The 16,474-nt window shown below is 32.7% G+C and overlaps 1 protein-coding gene across 1 annotated transcript in view; it reads right to left on the bottom strand.

Moving 5' to 3' along the window:
• LOC148939238 (uncharacterized) overlaps positions 1-16,474 on the bottom strand; it is a 64,814-nt gene that overhangs the window by 20,147 nt on the left and 28,193 nt on the right. The window contains exon 2 of the mRNA XM_089106822.1: positions 2,189-2,340. Within this exon, the coding sequence (XP_088962948.1) occupies positions 2,189-2,340 (152 nt within the window). The remainder of the gene's footprint in view (positions 1-2,188; positions 2,341-16,474) is intronic.

The following is a 16,474-nucleotide window of genomic DNA, read 5'->3' on the forward strand; positions in this document are numbered from 1 at the left end:
TAAAATGGTGGCTCAGGAGCCTTTGGGGCGCCGGGGGCCATTGGGGAATCCGGAGAACCTTGGCGGACCGGGGGTGCCTTGGGGGGGGGGGGGGGGGGATCAGAACCCTTTGGGGTTGTGGTAAGGGGACCTCACAACACTGTTCAAATGGAACTTGTGTATTATAACGACCACACTCAAAACCTCTTCTAAAATCATCTTTTAAATCATCTTTTAAAATGTCTCTAACTGTTTCACCGAAATAATTCCATAACCTGTCTAAAACGGTTTCGCCCAAATAATCCCTAAACGTAATTTCAGCGTGTTCCTTTTGTTTTTGGCATCTCTGCGCTGATACATTTCAAATTTCTAGGAAACCCTTTCCTACGTTAATCTCTTCATCTCATAAATGTTCCTAGCTACACTAATAAGGTTTCGTTAGAATATCAATTTATCTCTCCGACTTAAAGCTCAGTGAAGCCGTATTTAAAAATAGAATTTCTATCTCTTTAGACTCCCGCATAATTCCAAGATAACAAGTGATGTCATTTCTAATTCCTGACATTAAAGATCAATGAAGCCCTATTTAAAAATAGAATGTTAATTTTTCTCTCTGACCTAAAGAACGTTTATCCCTCAGACCTAAGATTAAAGAAGCCATAATGTTTGTTTCTTAATTCCCCTTTCGTGAACCAATAATTCCCCCGCAGATTATGTAAATCAATTTCTCAGGTTTTGTTCGCCTAAAGATCAAAGAAGCCATGTTTGTTTCTTAATTCCCCCTTCGTGAATCAATACAGTCCCCCGCCGATTATGTAAATCAATTTCTCAGGTTAGGTTAGCCAAACAATCTCATAATATTCGCGTCGAGCATTTACATTCTCACTGACAATGAATCATAAAACAGACATGAATTGCTGTTGACATCCATAAATGTGAGAAAGTTCCTGTTTTTACATTCTCACTAACAAAAACCATAAAACATACATAAAGTGCTGTTGACATCCATAAATTTGAGAAATTTTCTGTTTTTTCATTCTCACTGTCAACAACCATAAAACAGACATGAATTTCTTTTGACATCCATACCTGTGAGAAATTTCCTTTTTTTCCATTCTCACTGACAATAAACATAAAAAAAGACATGAATTGCTGTTAACATACATAAATGTGAGAAAGTTCATGTTTTTTAATTATCAATGACAAAAACCATAAAACAGACATAAATTGCTGTTGACACAAATTAAAAACATCAAATAATTTGACAAACACAAATAACCATCAAATAAAACAAACAGAAAAGTTAGAAAGTTCATTTTTTTTCATTTGAGAAAATTCCTGTTTTTTCATTCTCAAGGAGAAAACCATAAACCACGTGGTGGGCGTGGGAGTCGGACCCCTCTTTCTACTGACGATTAAAATGTTATCCCTTTTTCGCTATTATTTTTCCTCTAAGAGAGGAATCATGATTGTTGAGGGTCTACCTTTCACTAACAACATAATACCAATAATCTGATTTTAATTGACAAGCCTACAAAAGGATTGTTACTTAGAGTCTAGACTCAACTGACTAAACTCAATTGACTAGAACTCAATTCTAGACTTTTCAAGTCTAGAATTGACAAGCCTACTATTTTCATTACTTACCAAATCATATGATTCCGCTACTCTTCTTTCTTTATCCAAACCACGAGGTGAATCAAACCCACATTTTTTTATGTGAAAATTAGAAATTGGTGGTCAATGTGACCTCATACAGCTTTAGCCAAATCAAAAATTGGTGGTCATAATTACTCGGACTATCTGTCTTGGCTGTTTTCTACAATTAGCCATGTCTTGATGCCTACTGCAAAATACTTAATTTTCAATTCCAATTTTGTAAAATTTATTTATTGCTTGATTTATTGCCCAATTTTGCCAAATTAAAATTGGGTGTTCATTTAGAATCCAAACTAATAGTAATTTCGGGGGTGGGTGTTCCCCTACTAATCCTGAAAAATGGCAATTTCCTATATTTGTAGGATTATCAAGATACCTAAAAAATTCACATTTTTCATAATGGCAAAAAAAACTTCAAGTGTAAACATTATGGGGGAGGGGAGTGGGAGTTGAGTTCAAACCCCATACACCCTCCTCCCCTAGATACGGCTTTGCCGTGTGATCTTCAAAAATACCTAAAAAACAGCATAACAGATAGAAATAAAATTACCTTGAAATTTGCTTTGAATACTTGACAAAAATACTGTTCTAAATTTTTTGTCTTCAACTGTAAAGCTTGTGAGTTTCTTCACTTTCATCAACAGATTTTCACCAAAATTCCGTGAAGAAACGGCTCTTTCAACCAGAAGATCAGTAAAATTTCTAAAATGAAGATTAAGATACACATACACATGCCAGTGTACATACACATTAAGATACACACGCCCAATTGCCCACACAAGTTAGGTGATTAACATATTATTGAAATACTAATTCAAAACCAGAATTGCAGGAAAAAAAGAACCGAGGAAAGATGAAAACTTTTTAACCTTGGAGAAAAAAAGTGAGAAATACATATTAAAAAAACCAAACATACAGAAAAATAAACAAACATGCTCACATATTAATACTGAAGTCACATTAACATATATGAACAACTGGAAGTTCTAAGGATTTCTTGTTTTTTTGAGGAAGCTTGTGCAGACATGAAAAGGAGCAACTGGTTCTTGCTGACTGATAAGGCGTTAAGAGTTGTGAAAACATGCTCACATATTAATACTGAATTCACATTAACATATATGAACAACTGGAAGTTCTAAGTAGTTATTGTTTTTTTAGGAAGATTGTGCAGACTTGAAAAGGAGCTACTGGTTCTTGCTGACTGATTAGGCGTTAAGAGTTGTGCAAACATGCTCACATATTAATACTTAATTCACATTAACAGATATGAACAACTGGAAGTTCTAAGGAGTTCTTGTTTTTTTGAGGCAGCTTGTGCAGACTTGAAAAGGAGCAACTGGTTCTTGCTGACTGATAAGGCGTTAAGAGTTGTGCAAACATGCTCATATATTAATACTGAATTCACATTAACATATATGAACAACTGGAAGTTCTAAGGAGTTCTTTTTTTTTGAGGCAGCTTGTGCAGACTTGAAAAGGAGCAACTGGTTCTTGCTGACTGATAAGGCGTTAAGAGTTGTGCAAACATGCTCACAAATTAATACTGAATTCACATTAACATATATTAACAACTGGAAGTTCTAAGGAGTTCTTGTTTTTTTAGGCAGCTTGTGCTGACTTGAAAAGGAGCAACTGGTTCTTGCTGACTGATCAGGCGTTAAGAGTTGTGCAAACATGCTCACATATTAATACTGAATTCACATTAACATATATGAACAACTGGAAGTTCTAAGGAGTTCTTGTTTTTTTAGGCAGCTTGTGCAGACTTGAAAAGGAGCAACTGGTTCTTGCTGACTGATAAGGCGTTAAGAGTTGTGCAAACATGCTCATATATTAATACTGAATTCACATTAACATATATGAACAACTGGAAGTTCTAAGGAGTTCTTGTTTTTTGAGGCAGCTTGTGCAGACTTGAAAAGGAGCAACTGGTTCTTGCTGACTGATAAGGCGTTAAGAGTTGTGCAAACATGCTCACATATTAATACTGAATTCACATTAACATATATGAACAACTGGAAGTTCTAAGGAGTTATTGTTTTTTTGAGGCAGCTTTTGCAGACTTGAAAAGGAGCAACTGGTTCTTGCTGACTGATAAGGCGTTAAGAGTTTTGCAAACATGCTAACATATTAATACTGAAGTCACATTAACATATATGATCAACTGTAAGTTCTAATTATTTCTTTTTTTTTGAGTCATAGTTTGCTGTCTTGAAAAGGAGCTTCTTGTTCTTGCTTACTGATAAGTAGTTAATATTTTTTCAATCATTATAACATATATAGAAATATGACAACTTAAAAGATAATAACAACATTAATATATAATTAGATCTTGTTTTTTGAGTCAGCTTTTGAAGAATTGAAAAGGAGCACCTGGTTCTTGCTGACTGATAAGGCTTTAAGAGTTGTGCAGACTTGAGGAAGCATGCATTGGAGAGAACCCTTGACTTTGTTGAAGATCGAATATTTTCAATTAGTTGGACCAAATAAAAAAATTTTCACAAAGCAATACACCATTTAAAGACAACTATCATAATGACATTTTTATTATAATATTTTAAATATATTTTTTTCGTGATATATATTATACATTATTATATTATATAATTACACTATTATATTATTTTATTATGTACTTATCTGTTAAAGCGACCCCTCTCAAGAATTACGCTGTGTAAAACTCGAGAACAAACCGGTTCCGTCTGTCTGTATTAAGAGACAGTTAGCTTACGCCCAGTGGTAAACAAGGGGCGGGTGACAGAAAACATTAGGGTTATATAATTTGGGCTATATATTTGCACATTAGGAAAGGTAGGGGTAAAGTATTTGGACAGCGCGAAGTTAGAAAACCATTTTTACTTTATAATATGCAAAATAATTGTCGCTAACACATTTTGCATGCAGACCCGCAATATTTTACCCCACTCCCCAAATGTGCAAATATACAGCCCAATTTTGCTTCTAAAGTATCATATTTTCGTCAAGTTTTGGTATATTTCATTAGGATTAACCTAACTCCACTTCTTGAGTGGGGTGGCTATAACAGAAAAGTACCTTTTATTATATTATTATTTTATATATCTTATCATTATATATATCATTATTGTATATATTTCATTATATTTTATCACAAATAAATTGTGTACTTAGATTGCAAAGACTTGACTTGTTAGGATTTTTGAAAACCATAACCCATGGTTAAAAAACATGTAATTATGTGATTCAGGAACTTAAGTTGGATGACTCGGATATATAGGCAAAGAATAATTTTTTCAATTAAACACCAAAACATAGGTTTTTCAATGAAAACATCGACAAAAAGTATTTTTCAACATATGGGGGAGGGGATTGGGACCAAGTACTCCCCAATTTGCACAATTGAAAATTGCCACGCACCATTCATAGTGGCATATGCCCCTGTAGAGTCAACTGAAAGAAACAATAGTAACTCCGACATATTTTCTATGTAGTTGGAGACAAGGGGAAGAGAAAAAAAAGGAACGAATACACACAAACAAAAGGTATTTTTCAACATCTGGGGGGGGGAGGGAATCCTTTTCGATTTTTTAAATAAAGATACCAATAAAGGCAATTCTTAAAATCTAGCGCACATTGCCCCCCCCCCCAATTGATGCCCCTGGTTGCAGAAAAAAGAAACCATACCCAAGGTAGAAGTTTGCCATTTTATTAGAACACTTTAATGTCCAGATTGGTACAAATAGGATCGATGATATCCTAGCTTAGGCTGATTTTGTGTGGGAAGGAAAATACAGACGGTAGCAAACACCTACAATTTTTAGAAAATGGTCCTTAAGAGGAGTCGGAAACTTAAAAAAAAGTCACCCTATCTCATCCATTATAAACTTTTTTTTATTTTGTGTAGCCAAACTATTCAGAATTGATTGGCTGGTCTTGCCGGAACTTGTATAGCTATGCTAAAAAATCCGAATAAACGACAGAAAAACTAAAAGCCGACACCTTCTTTCCCAGAAATCTTAGATAATCCATTTAACTTAGCCCGATTTGTGCCTGAGCCAGAGATATTCAGATTTAACGGAACTTATATCATTAGAAAGAATGAATTTAGTTTTTGTAATTGAATGTAACAATCGAAAAAGGACAGCAACTAAGAAACCCTAATAAATGACAGAAAACTAAAAGCCGACACCTTCTTTCCCAGAAATCTTAGAAATTCCATTTAACTTATCCCGATTTATGCCTGAGCCAGAGATATTCAGTTTTAACGGAACTTATATCATTAGAAAGCAAGAATTTTGTTTTTGTGATTGAATAGAACAATCGAAAAAGGGCAGCCCCTAAGAAACCCTAATAAACGACAGAAAACTAAAAGCCGACACCTTCTTTCCCAGAAATCTTGGATAATCCATTTAACTTAGCCCGATATGTGCCCGAGCCAGAGATATTCAGATTTAACGGAACTTATATCATTAGAAAGCAAGAATTTAGTTTTTGTGATTGAATAGAACAATCAAAAAGGGCAGCCCCTAAGAAACCCTAATAAACGACAGAAAACTAAAAGCCGACACCTTCTTTCCCAGATATCTTAGAAATTCCATTTAACTTAGCCCTATTTGTGCCTGAGACAGAGATATTCAGATTAAAAGTAACTTGTATCATTAGAAATCAATAATTTTGTTTCTGTGATTGAATGGAACAATCGAAAAAGGGCAGCCCCTAAGAAACCCTAATAAACGACAGAAAACTAAAAGCCGACACCTTCTTTCCCAGAAATCTTAGAAAATCCATTTAACTTAGCCCGATTTGTGCCTGAGCCAGAGATATTCAGATTCAACGGAACTTATATCATTAGAAAGCAAGAATTTTGTTTTTGTGATTGAATAGAACAATCAAAAAAGGGCAGCCCCTAAGAAACCCTAATAAACGACAGAAAACTAAAAGCCGACACCTTCTTTCCCAGAAATCTTAGACAATCCATTTAATTTAGCCCGATTTGTGCCTGAGCCAGAGATATCCAGATTTAACGGAACTTGTATCATTAGAAAGCAAGAATTTTGTTTTTGTGATTGAATAGAACAATCTAAAAAGGGCAGCCCCTAAGAAACCCTAATAAACGACAGAAAACTAAAAGCCGACACCTTCTTTCCCAGAAATCTTAGAAAATCCATTTAAATTAGCCCGATTTGTGCCTGAGCCAGAGATATTCAGATTCAACGGAACTTTTATCATTAGAAAGCAAGAATTTTGTTTTTGTGATTGAATAGAACAATCAAAAAAGGCCAGCAGTAGAATGGCCCCTATTGATCCGGGACGAACCACGTGGTTTATGGTTTTCTCACTGAGAATAAAAAAACAGGAATTTTCTCACTTGAAAAAACATGAATTTTCTCACTTTTATGGATGTTTTTTTGACGGTTATGGGTGTTTGTCAATTTATTTGATGTTTTTCATGAATTTCAACAGTAATTCATGTCAGTTTTATGGTTTTTGTCAGTGAGAATGAAAAAACAGGAACTTTCTCCCATTTATGGATGTTAACAGCAATTTTTGTCTGTTTTATGGTTTTTGTCAGTGAGAATAGAAAAACAGAAACTTTCTCACTTTTATGGATGGTTATGGGTGTTGGTCAATTTATTTGATGTTTTTCATGGATGTCAACAACAATTTATGTCTGTTTTATGGTTCGTTGTCAGTGAGAATGAAAAAACAGGAATTTTCTCACATTTATGGATGTCAACAGCAGTTCATGTCTGTTTTATTCTTTTTGTCAGTGAGAATGTACATGCTCGACGCGAATGTTATGAGATTGTTTGGCTAACCTAACCTGAGAAATTGATTTACATAATCGGTGGGGGAATTACTGGTTCACGAAAGGGGAATTAAGAAACAATCATGGCTTCTTTGATCTTTAGGGTAACCTAACCTGAGAACTTGATTTACATAATCTGTTGGGAAAATAGTGCTTCACTAAGGGGTAATTAAGAAACAAACATTGCTTCTTTGACCTTTAGGCAAACCTAAACTGAGAAATTGATTTACATACTCAGCGAGGGAATTATTGATTCCCAAAGGGGGAATTAAGAAACATTATGGTTTCTTTAATCTTTAGGCCTGAGGGATTTATTTATTATTGTTGTTTTGGACAAGTGAATGGTAGGGATGAATGTCAAGGTGTCCTGGAATAGGAAACCGGAAGTACATGCATCCTTCTCAGCCAATCAGCGAGTCGGATACATCCTCCTTCTCAGCCAATCAGTTTGCGAAAGGAGAATTAAGAAACAATCATGGCTTCATTGTTGTTTGGCTAACATAACCTGAGAACTTGTTTTACATAATCGACGGGGGAATTATTGATTCACTATGGGGAAATTAAGAAACAAACATGGCTTCTTTAATCTTTAGGCTAACCTAACCTGAGAACTTGATTTACAAAATCGCTAGGGGAATGTATTGGTTCACGAAGGGGAAATTAAGAAACAAACATGGCTTCTTTAATCTTAGGTCTGAGGGATAAAAGTTCTTTAGGTCAGAGAGAAAAATTAACATTCTATTTTTAAATAGGGCTTCATTGATCTTTAGTGTCAGTTATTAGAAATGACATCACTTGTTATCTTGGAATTATGCGGGAGTCTAAAGAGATAGAAATTCTATTTTTAAATATGGCTTCACTGAGCTTTAAATCGGAGAGATAAATTGATATTCTAACTAAACATTAATAGTGTAGCTAGGAGCATTTATGAAATGAAGAGATTAACATAGGACAGGGTTTCCTAAAAATTTGAAATGTGACACCACAAGGATGCCAAAAACTAAAGGAACACACAGTAATTACTTTTAGGGGATTATTTGGGTGAAATAGTTTTAATCATTTTAGGGACCTATTTCGGTGAAACAGTTAGAGACATTTTAAAAGATGATTCTAGAAAAGATTTTAGAAGAGGTTTTGAGTGTGGTCGTTATAGTAAACAAGTTCCATTTGAACAGTGTCATGAGGTCCCCTACCACAACCCCAAAGAGTCCTCATACCCCACCCCAACCCCGAAGGGTCCTCATACCCCACCCCAACCCCGAAGGAAACCCCCGGTCCTCAACGGTCCACTGGGCTGCCAAAGGGCCACCCGGCCCTCAAGGGTCCCCCAGACCCCCAAAGGACCCCCCAGGTCCCAAAGGCCCCCTCCCCCCCCCCTTGGCCCCCAAAGAACCCCCCTCCCTCTCCCTCCCTCTCGTCCCCCCTCCTCACCCTCCCCTCCCCTCCTCGTCCCCCTCCCCTTCCCTCCCCCATTTTTTAATATTTTTTTGTGCATTGAGACACAGAAGGACCCCCTCCCCCACCCCCTCCCCCCTAAAGGGCCCCCGGCGCCCCAAAGGCTCCTGAGCCACCATTTTAATACTTTTTTAAGGCTTTATTATATCTTTTCAGAACAAATTATTATTTTAGGGAATTATTTCGGCGAAACAGTTAGACATTTTAAAAGATGATTTTTGAAGAGATTTTAGAAGAGGATTTGAGGGTGAAACTCTGTGGTCGTTATAATAAACAAGTTCCATTTGAACAGTGTCGTGAGGTCCTCTATCCCCAACCCAATGTGTGTAAGTTTTTGTGTGTGTGTAAGTTTTTGTGTGTGTGTAAGTTTTTGTGTGTGTGTAAGTTTTGTGTGGGTGTAAGTTTTTATGTGTGTGTAAGTTTTTGTGTGTGTGTGTGTAAGTTTTTGTGTGTGTGTGTGTAAGTTTGTGTGTGTGTGTGTGTGTAAGTTTTTTTGTGTGTTTGTGAGTATGTTTTTGTGTGTATGTAACTTTTTGTGTTTGTGTTTTATTTTTTTTGTGTGTTTTAGTTTGTGTGTGTGTGTTATTTGGATTTTTTTGTTGTTTGTGTTTGGTGTTTGTTTTAAGTATTTGTTTTTTCGTGTTAGTGTTTGTGTGTGTGTGTGTATTTTTTTGTGTGTGTGTAGGTTTGGTTGTTTGTGTAAGTTTTTTTTTGTGTGTGTGATTTTCTTGGTGTGTGTTAGTTTTTCTGTATGTGTTTAAGTTTTTTTTTTGTCTGTGTGTGTTTTTTTTTGTGTGTGTGTAAGTTTTTGTGTGTGTGTGTAAGTTTTTGTGTGTGTGTGTCAGTTTTTTTTTGCGTGTAATTTTTTGTGTTTGTTAGTTTTTTTGAATGTGTAAGTTTTTGTGATTTTGTAGGTTTTTGTGTGTGTGTGTTTGTGTGTAAGTTTGTGTGAGTGTGTGTGTGTGTGTGTGTGTGTAAGTTTTTATGTGTGTGTAATTTCTTGCGTATGTGTGTGTAATTTTTTTTTGTGTGTGTTTGTAAGTTTATGTGTGTGTTTAAGTTTTTTGTGTGTGTGTAAGTTTTTTTTTGTGTATGTAAGTTTTTGTGGGTGTGTTAGTTTTTATGTGTGTGTGTGTGTGTATTTTGTGTTCTTTTGTTTTTTTTTGTTTTTTTTGTGTTTGTGTATGTGTTTTTTTTTATTTTTTTTTTTGTTTTGTTTTTTGTTTTTTTTGTGTGTGTGTAATTTTTTGTTTTTTTTGAAGTTTTTTTGTGTGTGTAAGTTTTTGTGTTTGTTTGTTTGTTTTTTTGTTTGTGTTTTTTTTTGTGTTTTTGTAATTTTTTTTTTTTTTTTTTGTAATTTTTTTTGTGTGTTTAAGTTTTTTTTTTTTGCGTGTGAGTTTTTTTAATTGTGTATTTTTTTGTGTGTGTGTTAGTTTTTTTTTGCGTCTGTAAGTTTTGTGTGTGCGTGTCTAAGTTTTTTTGTGTGTGTAATTTTTTGTGTGTGTGTAATTTTTTTTGTGTGTGGAAGTTTTTTTGTGTGTGTGTAAGTTTTAGTAAGTGTTTAATTTTTTGTGTGTGTGTGTAATTTGCTGTTTGTGTTTTATTTTTTGTGTGTGTGTATGTTTGTGTTTGTTTTTTATGTTTTTTGCGTGTTCTAGTTTTTTTGTGTGTTTTAGTTTTTTTGTGTGTGTGTAAGTTTTTGTGTGTGTTATTTTTTGTGTGTGTGGTTCTGTTTGTGTGTGTGTGTGTATTTTTTTGTGTGTGTGTTTATTATTTTATGTGTTTGTATGTTTTTTTGTGTGTGTGTTTTTTTTTTTGTGTTTTTTAGTTTTTGTGTGTGTACGTTTTTTGTGTGTGTGTTAGTTTTTTTGTGTGTGTATTTTTTTTTGTGTGTTTTATTTTTTGTTTTTTTTTTTTTTTTTGTTTGCGTGTAAGTTTTTTTTTTGTGTGTGTAATTTTTTTTATTTTTGTAAGTTTTTGTGTGTGTGTGTGTATTTTTTCGTTTGTTTGTTATTTTTTGTTTGTGTTTTATTGTTTGTGTGTTTTAGTTTTCGTGTGTTTGCAAGTTTTTTTGTGTGTGTCAGTTTTTGTGTGTGTGTGTGTGTAAGTTTTTGTGTGCGAAATTTTTTGTGTGTGTGTAAGTTTTTGTGTGTGTGTTAGTTTTTTTGTGTGAGTAAGTTTTTTTGTGTGAGTAAGTTTTTGTGTGTGTGTGTAAGTTTTTGTGTGTGTGTAAGTTTTTGCGTGTGTCTAAGGTTTTTTTGTGTGTGTAATTTTTTTGTGTGTGTCTAAATTTTCCGATTGTGTGTCCGATTTTCATCGGAGGATTCCAGTGGCTAGTTTTGAAATTTTATGTAGGTTAAATTTATTTTTTTGCCTTAAATTTTGATATAAAGAGAAAAAAAAATATCTTTTCCAATTCTGTTTCTGCAGAGAAACTGATAAACAAATTCAGTGACAGAGTTAAAATTGTGTATATGGGTGTTCTTTGGGTTGTCCGAATTCCGCCCCCATACTGTAAGGGTATAGGCTGAACAGTTGTGACAGAACTCTTAATATATTTAGAGCAAATGGAGAACTGCTAGCTTAGAGGTATAGGTGTTCGATCTATCAGATTCCTTAAATTTCTTTCGACGGCAGAACTTGGGGATACCTCCGTTTGGATCTAAGTTAGGTGCGAGGGGACGGGAGGCTGACATTCACACCGCACGTGATGGGGGAGGGGTGGATAGATGTCTCTGGTATCTAATCGACTATAAATAAAATTTCATTGAGTTGCCTTAGTGCAGCAATTACTACATATGTCTTCAAGTTTTAACCAACTTTCACATCCCCCTCTCATCTACACCATCATCACATATTGTCACCGGAGGAATCCATAGGCGAGTTTCGTAATTTTATGTAGTAGAAAGAAATTTTTAGAGAATTAAATTTTGATTTAAAGTGAAAAAAATATCTTATAAATTTCTATTTATGCATAGAAAAAGCTAAAAAAATCAGTTTCTTAGTTAAACATATTTGTATGGGGGTTATGGTGCTCGTACAAAGTCCGCTACCATGCATTCATGGCACTTGCAGAACCGATGTGACATGCCTCCTAATATCCAGCGAGCAACTGGACAATGGCGTGACTAGAGGGATGGGTATTGGCTACCTCATACGATTGAAAGGACGTTATACTGTAGGTATGAGAGAGACCGCCTGTTAGACCCACGTTAGCTGAAAGGGGAAGGGGGTGTAATATTTAATTCGCACTTTCTGGGGGAGGGTGGAGATAGTTCTAACGTATCGACCAGCCGAAAATTACAATTTCAAGGCGTTTCAGTCGGTACGCAAACCCAGAAGTGGCATTAACTATCTACAACACGGTCAACTCCCCCACGCTGTTTGAACACCAGAATACCCGATGTCTGTTTTTTTAAGTTTCAGCCTAGAAGGCAAATACATTTATTTTCATTAAAATATAAATTTAACACACAAGCCTCAAAATTTGGTCTCGTTTCTTATTGCTTTAGCTTCTGTGTTTTTAGTTCCATTTAGCAGTTCCATTTAGTTCCACACAAGTTTTTGTGTGTGTATAAGTTTTCTTGTGTGTGTAAGTTTTTGTGTGTGTGTGTAAGTTTTGTGTGTGTGTAAGTTTTTTTGTGTGTGTGTGTGTAAGTTTTTGTGTGTGTGTAAGTTTTTGTGTGTGTGTAAGTTTTTGTGTGATTGTGATTATTTTCTATGAAGATAAAAAGTTTCACTTTAATTCTAAATTTTCTTAAATTCAGTTCCGACTTTTCTCAAAGAGATGAAAAAATTTTAAGTTCTGTTCCAAATATTTTCCCGGAAGAAGAAAAGTCCCAAGACATAAAAAATTTATAGTTCACTTCTAAATTTTTCCGTAGATGATAGGAAAAGTTATACTATGATTGTGATTATTTTCCATGAAGATAAAAAGTTTCACTTTAATTCTAAATTTTCTTAAATTCAATTCCGACCTTTCTCAAAGAGATGAAAAAATTTAAAGTTCTGTTGCAAATATTTTCCCGGAAGAAGAAAAGTACAACTTCGATTCTGAATTTTCTCAATGAAAATGAAATAAGTTATTGATCAATTCTATTTTCCTAAAATAATATAAAATTTTCCACTACAATTCAGATTTTTCTCAAAGAGATGAAAAAATTTAAAATACTGTTCCAAATTTTTCATAGAAGATAGAAAAGTTCAAGTTCTCTTCTGAACTTTACCAAAGAACATAATTCAATTATAATTTCTCCAGAGAAAATAAAAAGCTTCCACGTCAGTTTTAACTTTACGAAGACATGAATAATTTAAAGTTCACTTCTAAATTTTTCCGTAGAAGATAGGAAAAGTTATACTATGATTGTGACTATTTTCCATGAAGATAAAAAGTTTCACTTTAATTCTAAATTTTCTTAAATTCAATTCCGACCTTTCTAAAAGAGATGAAAAAATTTTAAAGTTCTGTTCCAAATATTTTCCCGGAAGAAGAAAAGTTCAACTTCGATTCTGAATTTTCTCAATGAAAATGAAATAAGTTATTAATCATAAAAAATTTAAAGTTCTGTTCTAAATTTTTCCGTAGAAGATAGCAAAATTATACTATGATTGTGATTATTTTCCATGAAGATGAAAAGTTTCAATTTAATTCTAAATTTTCTTAAATTCAGTTCCGACTTTTCACATAGAGATGAAAAAATATTAAAGTTCTGTTCCAAATTTTTCATAGAAGATTGGAAAAGTTATACTTTGATCGTGAATATTCAAGTTCTCGTCTGAATTTTACCAAAGAACACAATTCAATTCTAATTTCTCCAGAGAAAATAAAAAGCTTCCACTTCAGATTTTTCTCAAAGAGATGAAAAAATTTAAAATACTGTTCTAAATTTTCATAGAAGATAGAAAAGTTCAAGTTCTCTTCTGAATTTTACCAAAGAACACACTTCAATTCTAATTTCTCAAGATAAAAGAAAAAAGCTTCCACAGATTATTTTCCATTAAGATACAAATTTTCACTTCAATTATAAATTTTCTTAAATTCAATTCCGACCTTTCTCAAAGAGATGAAAAATTTAAAGTTCGTTTCCAAATATTTTCCTGGAAGAAGAAAAGTTCAACTTCGATTCTTAATTTTCTCAATGAAAATGAAATAAGTTATTGATCAATTCTATTTTCCTAAAATAATATAAAATTTACCACTTCAATTCAAATTTTTCTCAAAGAGAGGAAAAAATTTTTAATACTGTTCCAAATTTTTCATAGAAGATAGAAAAGTTCAAGTTCTCTTCTGAATTTTACCAAAGAACACATTTCAATGCTAATTCCTCCATATAAAATAAAAAGCTTCCACTTCAGTTTTAATTTCAACAAGAGATAAAAAATTTAAATTTCACTTCTAAATTTTTCCTTAGAAGATTGAAAAAGTTATACTATGATTATGATGATTTTCTATGAAGATAAAAAGTTTCACTTTAATTCTGAAATTTCTTAAATTCAATTCTGACCTTTCTCAAACAGATAAAAAAATTTAAAGTTCTGTTCCAAATATTTTCCCGGAAGAAGAAAAGTTCAACTTCGATTCTGAATTTTCTCAATGAAAATGATATAAGTTATTGATCAATTCTATTTTCCCAAAATAATATAAAAAGTTTCCACTTCAGTTCAGATTTTTCTCAAAGAGATGAAAAATTTAAAATACTATTCCAAATTTTTCTTAGAAGATAGAAAAGTTCAATTTCTCTTCTGAATTTTACTAACACCCACACTTCAATTCTTAGTTTTTCTTGATAAAATAAAAAGCTTCCACTTCAGTTTTAAGTTCACCAAGACATACAAAATTTAAAGTTATGTTCTAAATTTTTCTGTAGAGGATAGGAAAATTATACTATGATTGTGATTATTTTCCATGAAGATAAAAAGTTTCACTTTAATTCTAAATTTTCTTAAATTCAGTTCCGACTTTTCACATAAAGATGAAAAAAAATTAAAGTTCTGTCCCAAATTTTTCATAGAAGATTGGAAAAGTTATACTTTGATCGTGAATATTCAAGTTCTCGTCTGAATTTTACCAAAGAACACAATTCAATTCTAATTTCTCCAGAGAAAATAAAAAGCTTCCACTTCAGATTTTTCTCAAAGAGATGAAAAAATTTAAAATACTGTTCCAAATTTTCATAGAAGATAGAAAAGTTCAAGTTCTCTTCTGAATTTTACCAAAGAACACAATTCAATTCTAATTTCTCCAGAGAAAATAAAAAAGCTTCCACAGATTATTTTCCATGAAGATAAAAAGTTTCACTTTAATTCTAAATTTTCTTAAATTCAATTCCGACCTTTCTCAAAGAGAGGAAAAAATTTTTAATACTGTTCCAAATTTTTCATAGAAGATAGAAAAGTTCAAGTTCTCTTCTGAATTTTACCAAAGAACACAATTCAATTCTAATTCCTCCAGATAAAATAAAAAGTTTCCACTTCAGTTTTAATTTCAACAAGAGATAAAAAATTTAAATTTCACTTCTAAATTTTTCCTTAGAAGATAGAAAAAGTTATACTATGATTGTGATGATTTTCTATGAAGATAAAAAGTTTCTCTTTAATTCTAAATTTTCTTAAATTCAGTTCTGACCTTTCTCAAAGAGATGAAAAAATTTAAAGTTCTGTTCCAAATATTTTCCCGGAAGAAGAAAAATTCAACTTCGATTCTGAATTTTCTCAATTAAAATTATATAAGTTATTGATCAATTCTATTTCCCCAAAATAATATAAAAAGTTTCAACTTCAGTTCAAATTTTTCTCAAAGAGAGGAAAAATTTAAAATACTATTCCAAATTTTTCTTAGAAGATAGAAAAGTTCAATTTCTCTTCTGAATTTTACCAACAAACACTATTCAATTATAATTTTTCCAGAGAATATAAAAAGCTTCCACTTCAGTATTAAGTTCACCAAGACATACAAAATTTAAAGTTCTGTTCTAAATTTTTCCGTAGAAGATAGGAAAATTATACTATGATTGTGATTATTTTCCATGAAGATAAAAAGTTTCAGTTTAATTCTAAATTTTTTTTAAATTCAGTTCCGACTTTTCACATAGAGATGAAAAAAATTTAAAGTTCTGTTCCAAATTTTTCATAGAAGATTGGAAAAGTTATACTTTGATCGTGAATATTCAAGTTCTCTTCTGAATTTTACCAAAGAACACAATTCAATTCTAATTTCTCCAGAGAAAATAAAAAGCTTCCACTTCAGTTTTAAGTTCACCAAGACATAAAAAATTTAAAGTTCAGTTCTAAATTTTTCCATAGAAGATAGGAAAAGTTATACTATGATTGTGATTATTTTCTATGAAGATAAAAAGTTTCACTTCAATTTTAAATTTTCTCAAAGAAGTGAAGAAAAGTCCAACTTCAATTCTGAATTTTCTCAATGAAAATGAAATAAGTTATTGATCAATTCTATTTTCCCAAAATAATATAAAATTTTCCACTTCAGTTCAGATTTTTCTCAAACAGATGAAAAAATTTAAAATACCTTTCCAAATTTTTCATAGAAGATAGAAAAGTTCAAGTTCTCTTCTGAATTTTACCAAATAGCAT

This window comes from Artemia sp. Qi Xiang Cuo, chromosome 21, assembly GCF_049724085.1.
Source record: "Artemia sp. Qi Xiang Cuo chromosome 21, ASM4972408v1, whole genome shotgun sequence".
Taxonomy (NCBI): domain Eukaryota; kingdom Metazoa; phylum Arthropoda; class Branchiopoda; order Anostraca; family Artemiidae; genus Artemia; species Artemia sp. Qi Xiang Cuo.